Source organism: Aspergillus ambiguus, assembly GCF_047715705.1.
Source record: "Aspergillus ambiguus strain CBS 117.58 unplaced genomic scaffold BDV59scaffold_68, whole genome shotgun sequence".
NCBI lineage: Eukaryota > Fungi > Ascomycota > Eurotiomycetes > Eurotiales > Aspergillaceae > Aspergillus > Aspergillus ambiguus.
This window is the reverse complement of record NW_027395581.1, coordinates 1-10752: the sequence shown is the minus strand read 5'-3', so window position 1 is coordinate 10752 and position 10752 is coordinate 1. Positions and strand designations below refer to the sequence as shown.

The 10752-nt window shown below is 46.3% G+C and overlaps 2 protein-coding genes across 2 annotated transcripts; both read right to left on the bottom strand.

Annotated features, from left to right (window-relative positions):
- Positions 1-690: 690 nt before the first annotated feature.
- Positions 691-3099, bottom strand: BDV59DRAFT_150820 (uncharacterized protein). The gene is made up of 3 exons (XM_073687360.1): positions 2297-3099; positions 805-2235; positions 691-737 (listed from the first exon to the last, which is right to left on the bottom strand). The coding sequence occupies exons 1-3, from the start codon at positions 3017-3019 to the stop codon at positions 729-731; spliced, it is 2163 nt and encodes a 720-aa protein (XP_073542737.1). The 5' UTR covers positions 3020-3099; the 3' UTR covers positions 691-728.
- Positions 3100-4951: 1852 nt separating this feature from the next.
- BDV59DRAFT_150792 (uncharacterized protein) lies at positions 4952-5820 on the bottom strand. The gene has a single exon (XM_073687359.1). The coding sequence runs from the start codon at positions 5732-5734 to the stop codon at positions 5078-5080; it is 657 nt and encodes a 218-aa protein (XP_073542736.1). The 5' UTR covers positions 5735-5820; the 3' UTR covers positions 4952-5077.
- Between the last annotated feature and the right edge of the window lie 4932 nt (positions 5821-10752).

Genomic DNA, 10752 nt, shown 5'->3' with positions numbered 1-10752 from the left:
TTCTGCACTCCACTTCTCATGAACCTGTGGCAACTGGCAGATCCAATCAGGAAGCTCTGACTGGAACTTTTCACGGATTATTGACGCTTGAGGCGCAAATACCAGCCCTGTGTAATAAATCTGAAGTGGTGCTTTGTCGGCTATCTGACGATTTTTCAAGATAAACCGCTTTGCATCGTAAAGAAAGCCCGCTAGCGAAACTGACTTCACCTGCCCGTTATTTCTCAATATGGTGATTTCGCATTCAACATCATTGGCCTTTACCAGCGACTCTAAGGCTGTGATATTGTCAATCGCTTCCGAAACCCATCCAAAAAGGCTCATTATCTCCAGCCAATGCAAGAAATGGGACCCCAAATGGTCCACTATCAGACTCCAGTCTATTCTGGACGACTCACTGTTTTCTAGGTGGCGTATCCAGTATCGACATGCATATCGAAGCTCAGGTGAAACATATGTGTTAAGCGTCACCTTTTCTATCTCGCTCTTCCGCACGCCTGGGTATGAAAGACGGCATATATTCTTCTCCACCAGTTCTCCATTCATACACTCAAGGCAGTCACTGGCGAGCTGTGTATGGCCTTCCAGTTCGTCAATCCAGAACTCCTTGGATGCGGAAGGATCCACCAGAAACTCTCGAAATGAGAGATGAAGAAGCTGAATAGGAGCATCACTGTCTTTTGGTACTGATACCACGGACTGGAGTGTACTGAGTCTAACTTTGACTTTCATTTGATCTGAACAGATAAGCTTTGCCAGGGAGGCTAACGGAAGTGGGCTAAAGAAAAGAACGATAGCACCCACAATCCGGCGAAAGTCATCCATCCAGTCCTTAAGTTCTTTCGGCTTCTTCTGCAATACAACATGCTTCAAGACTGGGGAATAAAGATCAGTCAACTTTGAGTACTCGCTGTCAATATCCTTCGCCCCATCTCTCGAGCGTGAGGATAATATAGCTTGGAGTCGAGTGTCTGGTATTTCTCCATCATCGTTTATGAAGCGATGTATTGTCGCGGCGTAAATGAATAGAGGAACAGCCATATCGACCAGAGCTTTGAAATTCTCCGTCCCAGGCCAATGTTGGGGAAGTTCGTGGTCAACTCTTATCCTGTCAAACTTTTGCCGGAGAAAGATTGAGATATCACGCTCGATACTCGACCTGTCAATCTGATGCAGGCAGATTTCATTCCTATCAATCGGTCGAAACCCCTTGATGACGGGTGGTTCTGGCCTACTAGTGATAAACATTCGTAGTTGAACATCTTTCAAGTGGTTCAAGTCTGGTAAAGTCGAGAGGAAGGCTTCGACATGAGTTGGTACTTGGCACTCATCCAGGGCGTCGATGACAACAACCAAGATCACCGGAGTCTGTAGGCCAAGGTTCAGGCTCTTGAGGGGCTCGAAGAGCAGTTTATTAAACTGTTCTTTTGGGTTGCTGCTTGCAATATCGCGCGATTCCATAATTGCCTTCTTGATTGGTTGCTGAAGATGAGAGGGTAATCTCTCCATGATTTGTCTGGTAAGTGTGGTGAAAAGTCGCTTAGCATCCTCACGGTCTGCTTCGCCCTTCTTGAAGAAGAAGCTGCCGCCTAGCAAGCCCTCATTATCGAACCACTGGGCCACTGTGCGTGACACAGTTGACTTTCCTGTCCCTGCCATACCCTGAAGCCAGAAGACAGCTTGCCTATCTGTATCGGTGGCCCAGCTTTTGATATCATCAAGAAGTTCAATTCGAGTCCCCTGCAGACATTCTCGATCTTCTTCGGTATATGCCTTATAATGAGCCTCTTCTGCAGTTTTGAGTTTCGACAAAACGTTGTCGTCGTGAAGTTCATTGACTGAGCCCAGCATGTGGTCGACTTTACTCAGGATTTCGTCCGCCTTTTCAAGCAACTGATTCCCCCTCTCTCTCTGTTCACGTCGATCAACTATCTGGAGCCACCGCTCCAGATCTGACTCTGCTTTATCAATGGATTCAGAGAGTTCAGAAAGAGAATCTCCAGGGATACTTTTCCAGATCAAGCCAGCACGGCTGCGGCCAAAACGTGACTGCACTTGGGCAGCGAACGTTAATACTGCGACGTACACCCGGACAAGAGCTGCTTCGACGTGTTCGTCTGTCTTTGGGTCCTTTTGGTATTCGTCCTCCACAAAACTATACCGGGTAAGAATGTCTGTGAGAAAGGCGCAAGATTCCAACCAAGCCACTTTCTGACTGCGATAGTTTTGCGTTATCTTAAGTCGCTTCTGTTAGTTATGTGATTTTTGATGACGTATGAGCAGAATATGAACATACGTTCAGTCCTAGAGACACGACTGCCCAGGCGCTAGTTGCGTGTCCTGTCGGGTCGAATGACATAGCGGCCTGGATAAAGCCTTGGAAATCAAGAACAGCCTTAACAATCTTTTGGGCTGGTTCTTTAATCTTAGACTTTTCTTGGTCGATTTCATATTGGATCTTCACAGTTTCGACTACCCCACTGAGTGCCTTTAAACGGCTCACGGTATCGGGATTCATGTTCGCACCATTGCATTGAATCGTATTGTTCGATTTAGGCATCGGTATAGACTTGATAAGTTGTTGCTGTTCTTGCTTGAGTTCATCAAAAGCGCGTTGCCACAGGTCCGGTTTCGTAGGAGGGACACGTGCAGGTGAGATCGAGGGATTATCCATGGACTCATCCTCTCGCCTGGACTGCTCACGTCGTTCCTTGTTTGGTCTGTCGTGTGAGACAGCATCGTGTTGCTCGTCATTCAGCTTACTCTGGGCGTATTGATATTTATCGCTGTGAAAATTGCTCTCCGACTCGTTGTGCGTGTCTTGACATTTGATGCTGTGTTGCCTTCCATTCGACTCGTGCGTTTCTGAACAGTAGGTTGGTGAAGCTTCCTGACTCCTTGAAGAGCCGTGGCTGATTTGACCGGTTTCACGTACAGTACTGTGATCTCGACGCCACAACCCCTTGAATTTGTCCTTTAGTTTGACCTTAACACCGTGTTTGGTGTTTTCGACGCTCATGATGGGCCACTTCAGAGTCGACCGTCAGAGTGGAATGAAGTGACGTCTCTGCCGATGGTCAGGCAATTAGGGGATTTATTACGTGGCTGCTGAGTTGGCATAGTGCGGCTGAGAAGCGGTACATCTCGGTGCATCTGATCTATCTATTTCACTGCTGAGACGGCAACCCGATCTAATTGGCTCAGCAATGCAGGGGCTGTCTCTTAGTGCTAGACGATCGGTCTTGGCGAGGATAAGTGGCTAGTACGAATAAATAATGAGTTCTGGATAAACATTAACTAATGTATGATAGGTGATTAATCCCATCTCTATTGTATGGCTGTAAATATGTTGCGCTATATACTCCGCCAAATTTGGGTCATTGTTGTCATCTGTTAAGTGGCCCCACCACATTTTCGTCTCTTGCTGATCGAAAATTGACTGCCCCAAAGCCATGTAGTAGCGCGGTATAAGGCCTTAAGAAGACTCCACACGTGGTTACAAAAGTTGATACTGGGGAAGGCCTCGCCTATTAATGGCCAGTAAGGCTAGTGCCGCCGTGGAAAAGAATTGGAAGCGGGGTTTGTGACTGGACGCCACTTCTGTAGCATTTCTGCCAGAGGGGGTTGTACGTGATTATCTCTGTGGGGGCATCCATTACAAAATGGTCCTTTTTTTTTGCCCTGGCTAATCGATTAGTAACAGAAGCTGTGACAGAAAGTTTATGCTTGCACAAGGAAATATGACTAATTATGCTTGTTCATGACAGGTTAATGAGTGCTGTCTCTCGGTTCGATTCTCGGCCCGAACCGACCCAGACCTATCTCGTTGCCTGTTCCTGGCCACTTTGTCAACTTCATTCGCAGGTGATGCGACACGACCATCATGGCGCCACGACTTGCAGCATCCCAGTTGGTGATGATCCGTGATATGATTAACAGCAAATCGTTGTCAACGAGTCAAATGGCAGAAGCAGCTGGCTGCAGCAAACGTTCAATCATAACCATCAGTGCCAACCTCCGAATGTTTGGGGATGTCCGAGCACCTTTAATCTCTGGTGGCCGTCCTCGTATAATCACGCCTATCATGTTGGAAGCACTATGCGACCACTTGCTAGAGAAGCCAGATTTGTATCTGGACGAAATGGCAGAGTTCTTGTACGATGAGTTCGACGTGCTTGTATCCACATATACCATCAGTCGGGCCCTTCGATCGCACGGCTGGACCAAAAAACCGGCTTAAAGGATCGCGCAGGAGAGGAATGCGGATCTAAGAGATCACTACCTCTATCAGTTGTCAGAATTCCGCTCATATCACCTAGTCTACATAGATGAATCGGGTTGCGATAAACGGGCCGGCTTCCGAAGGACAGGCTGGTCTCCCCGCGGGGTGGCACCTGTCCAAGTTTCCCGTTTCCACCGGGGTCAGCGATATCAGATTCTCCCGGCATATTGCCAGGATGGCATACTAATGTCGCGAGTCTTTCAAGGATCAATTGATGGTAGCGTTTTCGAGGATTTTATCGAACAGTTTCTCCACCATTGCGGTCGATGGCCGGAGCCCAAGTCTGTTCTTATCATGGACAACGCATCTTTCCACCGCACTGAGCGAATATCGGAACTGTGCTTAAGTGCTGGTGTGAAGTTGCTGTACTCGCCGCCATATTCACCCGACCTAAACCCGATTGAAGAATCTTTGCAGAACTCAAAGCATTTGTGAGACGAAATTGGCAGAAACATACAGGTCAGGATTTCAAAGAATTCCTTGAATGGAGCTTGGACGTTGTGGGGTCTAGAGAGGAAAGTGCACGAGGTCATTTTCGACATGCGAACATTGAAATTAAGGAGGAATAATCATACATGTATTGAATCTCGCGGATGATATATTCTGGAGTTTATAGGTTTGAATCAACTGTAGCTTTCATAGTTGTCATTACAGAGTTTTTTGATAAGTACAGGGAGCAGAGGGTCGGTACTATACTATAGGCTCAGAAGTTGAATAGCAAATCATCATCAACTACTAGAGAAGAATGAACAATATGTGTAGTGTGTATTATATCTTGTCCCCTTTCCAGAGAGATTAATTGATGAGTAATTGTGGCGGAAGCGTGCTTATGACGTTATGTAATGGGGTGCATTTAGATGCACCCATTTCCAAAGCTAGCGGCTTGGCAGTGGGTCCCAAACTAAAGAAGACAGTATAAATCGGTGAAGCTGGTTTTGCAGTTCCCTGTATCTGGTCTGGAGTCACGCGAGGGTCGAATATTGCCTGTCTCTGCCAGTCGCAAAATTTCCATTCTGACTTCTCTGGCATCCAGTGGAGGGAATCATCATACCACGACTTCTCCGGGACTCCTTTAGGCTCACTCTTTTCTATGCATGTATAGTCCCATTTATTCAGCAAATATTCTGCCTTCGACTCAGCTCTTGCCCGCTCGTTCTCGTCTAAGCGGTCATCCGGCGGTCTAAGCTGAAAAATACTCATGTCAAGACGAGGGCAAGAAGATTTCATTGTCTTAAATATGGTATAGGCCTTCAGAAAATTGTTAAATTTGTCTTCTCGAGTCGATTTATCTAATTTATCGAAGGCTTGGAGAGAAGATTCTGGAACCGAGTTGTCTGTGCTTTTATTTGCTAGAGAACCGTTGTACGGTGAGCGGTAGACGTTAGGTGCCCCAGAACCATGGCCGCCATCAGAAATAGCAGTAGGGGACTCCGACGGTGGTGAAGAAGTCATCAGCGGCTGCTCTAAGAGATTTATAACACGGGTCGTTTTGATAGAGTATATGGGGGAAACCGCAATTTTATTACCCGGTATTAACCTACCAGGCTTCAAGTGTCGAAAATGAAGTATAAAGGGACTATAGGGACGGTTGAGTATAATCACGGGCAGCGAAATACGCGGGTATTTATACCAGGGATATACTAAGTGTATCCTTATGACGCGCCGGAGAATCTTCCAGCTCCCGGGATTCTGGCCGAGATCCCCGAGAACTATACAGTATTTAATATTCCCGAGAAAGATGCTAGGATTTCTAGGAATGAAGTAGACCCTATGATCATATTTTCTGTGCACAATAGCAACTCACTGCGACATCAATGTGTCTGTGGACTATTATGTTTGTATCAACCATCCCCCGAGCTCTCACTATCGGCATAGAACGAAGTCGCCCCTACATGGGCATTCCGAGACGAACCGGCTCCCCACGATAAATCAACAAGACGATACTACCATCATATTAATTGGTACTGACTGGTCCGAAACTTGTTTCTATGTTCTGTATGTAGAGACATGTTTTCAAACCCTAAACGCCAAGAGGAACTAGCCTACACATGGTTTAGCCCGTATTGGTCCGATCGTTTCGTAGATCAGCCGTTTCCAATGAAACGAGAATGTATCTGGGTAAGGTGTATTGTTTTGTAGAATCCTTACAGGGCTAAAAATAACCACGACCACGATGACGTCGCCGAACTCACCAACCGTCAACTTTCTAACCCACCACAAAAATGGCGAGAACTCTCGAGTCCTGGCAGCGTGAAATGATCGCACATATGATATGCAGCAAGAAGAAACTGACTAATTCAGAAATCACCAAAGCTGCGAAATGTACTGAGCGTTCCGTCACTAACATCCGCAAGAAGATTCGGTTATTTGGCAGTCCCAGTCCGTAGCGGCCGGCCGTCTGCCATCACTCCGGTGATGCTCGATACCCTCTGTGATCATCTTACCGAGAAACCAGACTTATACATCGAAGAGATGGCTATCTTCTTATGGGACGGGTTTGGTGTATTACCTTCGCCGTCCAGTATCAAACGGGCTCTGTCAGGGGCTGGCTGGATACGGAAAAAAGCCCAGCGGAAAGCAAAGGGGCGGGGTCCTGAATTACGAGATTTCTAGCAACACCAACTATCTAAATTCCGTTCCTATCATTTAGTTTTCGTCGATGAATCTGGGTGTGACAAGCTGGTAGGTTGTCGGCGGAGCGGTTAGTCTCCACTCGGCGTGACACCAGTCCAGATATCCAAGTTCCATCGGGGCCAACGCTATCAAATACTGCCGGCATATATACAAGACAGTATATTATTATCTCGTATTTTTTCGGGTGTAACTGATGCTAAGTTCTTTGAATCTTTCATCGAGCAACTTCTCCAGCATTACGGGAGATGGCCAGAGCCAAAATCGGTGCTTGTTATGGACAACGCCTCTTTCCATCACTCGGATCGAATTAAAAAATGTGTTCCGATGTGCGAGTCGTCTTACTGTACTTGCCGCCATACTCCCCAAACTTCAACCCTATCGAGGAAATGTTTGCCGAGCTGAAGGGCTACATCAAGAAAGCTTGGCCGGCGTTTAGAAAGGCCCCTAAGCAAGGGTTTCGTGTGTTCCTTCAGAGATGCCTTCATTATATTGGGGCCAAAAAGGAAAGCGCTGAAGGACATTTTCGACATACAGGTATAACGATCGAGAGAGAGCCGTAAGTTGCCAGTGTACCTCAATGTCATGTACCGCTCTAAGTTGTCTTTGCGGTTGCTTCGGGTTCAATAATACCTCGTATTTGGAGGCGGACTCTGTCTCTGGTCATTTTTCTGAGGATTGTACACAAAGTTTTTTAAAACTCCTGACAAGCTCGACTTTATACAGTACACACAGTATACCCTGCCACGGGGTTCCAGATTAGGGAACGTTGTAGGAATATCGAAATTAACCTACACAGACTTGATACTGTACTGTACCAGACACGGAAAGCATATTGTTTAGGTGAATATTGTGATGAGTAAAGCCACCATGTACAATATCTCTTGGTAACAACGACCACGCTGTAGATAAGAGGAGTAATTTACGTACTGTAATTTACTTGTTCACGATCTGGTGAATACTCGTGAATAAACGCTTTTAGTAAATAAAATCTATTGCTGACAAAGCATTTGTGCTCCGAGTAGATGGTGGTTGAAGTCACTCGATTGATGCAGCCGCGAAAAGTTGGAACAAAGCCGCGCTCACATACGCTAAATTTGTAGAAGCTACGGAGATAGAGCCTGGAGTCTATCGCAGGAGCGCTCGTCTATTACTTCAACCCATATCACCTAGTATACAGGATATTCTGTGGTAAAATATCCCTCCGCGATATCATATTGAGCAATCATGAACCGCGTTATCCTGGCCGCGGTCAGTGGTTCATATGTTTACATTGGTCAGATGCACATTAGTGTAATCACGTGATGTAATGGTCTTCGCCTTCGACGAATGGTATTTTGATCATGCTCGGGTAAGCACCAATCACGATACCGTTTGCTCACAGCCTCACTTTCACTCCACCTCTCCAGTGAGGGGCATGAATCCCCTTTTCTTCATACATTAAGACAGATGATCTAGATTATCTTTTACTTTCCCTAAGCCCCGGAAAGCTTGTTGATCATGGACCCCCTTTCGGGTGCAGCAAGCGTTATCGCAGTACTTCAGTTAACCGCGAGCATCGTCCAACTATGCGAGAAGTATCTCAGCAACGTTAAGAAAGCGAAGGAAGACATACAGCGTTTCCACGACAAGCTCACCGCACTCAACAAAGTTCTACAGTCCCTAGATAAGGCTCTTCATGGATCCGACGGCACAAAGCTCACTGCTACACAAGATCTAGTCGAGAATATCGCTAAGTGCTCTTCAACGCTGAAAGGACTGAAGGAAAGAATAAACCCGGAAACAACGCAGAGTGGGATGAGGCAGTGGGGTCTTCGAGCCTTCAAATGGCCGCTCATGCGGTCGGAGATGGATGATTCTATCAATGAGCTTGAGCGGTACAAAACTACATTCAGTTTTGCTTTGCAGCTTGATCAAATGTAGGGTTTTATCCCTTGGCTTCGTTGATGTGAAGAGCTGAGTCTCCATAAAATAGGAGAGCCACCAATCAAATCAGCCGAAAGATGGACCTCAGCCGACTACAAACTGCGGAGGGAGCAGCGTTTGACTCAAACACTGATCGACATGATGAGTGTCTTCTAGGGACCCGAACGGAAGTACTGCAAGAAATCGAAGAGTGGACAAAAACACCCGATGGGAAACCTATATTCTGGCTGAATGGTATGGCAGGAACAGGGAAGTCGACAATTTCCCGAACGATTGCAAGCCGCCTTAAAACGCAGCAGCTCCTTGGTGCGAGCTTCTTCTTTAAGAGAGACGAGGAGGACCGAGGAACAGCAAAAAGACTCTTTCCCACATTAGTCGAGCAGCTGGTCATCGCCATACCTGAAATGCTGCCTAAAGTTCTAAAGGCAATTGAAGATGATCCAAGGATTTCGAAAAAGGTGCCATTAGAACAGTTCGAAAAGCTCATTCTTGATCCACTATTGGAAATTCAACAGGCTCAGCACGTGATCGCAACTAGGGTGATTGTAATAGACGCGCTAGATGAATGCGATGGCGAAGAAGATGTACAGCTTATTCTACGACTCTTATCACGTGTCCGGCAGTCAAGTTCCATAAAAATGCGGTTTTTCTTGACAAGCAGGCCTGATTTGCCAATCAGACTGGCTTTCGAAGGAATCTCTGGGACCTATAAGCCTTTGGTCCTTCATGAGTTCGACAAACAAACTATACGGAATGACATTTCCTTGTATTTGGAGAATCAATTCCTCCTCATAAGGGAGAGGTGCCTAAAACAGAGGCGCCCACTTCCATCAGACTGGCCCGGAGAGACCGCTATTGAAGAATTGATTAATAGGACCGTCCCTTTATTCATCGCAGCTTCTACATTATGTCGTTTTATCGGTGATTTGAATTGGAAACCTCAAAATCGACTCGAAGCAATATTGACGAAGAAAGAAACTTATGTATCGAAGATGCATAGCACATATGTTCCCGTGCTTGAGCAGCTACTTACTGGGCAGGATGAGGAAGAGTCGCAACAACTACTCAAAGAGTTCAAAGAGATAGTGGGAGCCATCGCCAGCCTTGCCACTCCACTCTCAACGAACGCCCTCAGCCGACTGCTGGATAAAGAGCCAACCGATATCGAATGTCGACTAGACAGACTTCACTCGGTCCTCAGCATACCGGACGACGTTGACACACCTGTCAGGCTTCTTCACCTATCATTCCGAGATTTCCTTTATAATCCAAAAAATAATAAAAGTGAATTCTGGATTGATGAGAAGAATGCGAATCAATACCTTGCGGCGCGCTGCCTCCAGACAATGTGGAGTAATCTGAGGAAGAATATCTGCAGCCTACCAAGCGAAAGCACCCAATGGCGCGAGATTGACAGGGATTCTATCCGTCTTTCTATACGCAGCGAATTGCGGTACGCCTGTCGGTATTGGGCTGTACACTTAGAACAGAGCCACGACCCTGTTAAAGAACTGGTTAAGGCGTTCTCGTTTCTCAAAAAGCACTTTCTACACTGGTTAGAAGCGATGAGTATTTTGGGATATATATCTGAAGTGGTCGTTACAATTAAGAAATTAGAGTCACTTATACAGGTTTGTTCCCTTTACATTGTAGGAGTACTGTTACTAATATCAGTAAAGGGTGACGCATATTCAGAGATATTAGAATTTCTGTCAGATGCGAGGCGCTTTGTCCTTAAAAATCGACAAATGGCCGAGACTGCTCCGCTTCAGCTTTATTCTTCAGGACTAATGTTTTCTCCTAGGGGCTCTATAGTTAGAAAAACATTTGCTGATGAGTTAGGGACTTGGAGGCAATTACCTAGAGTTCAAGAGATGTGGAGTGCTGAGATCCAGACCCTAGAGGGCCATTCC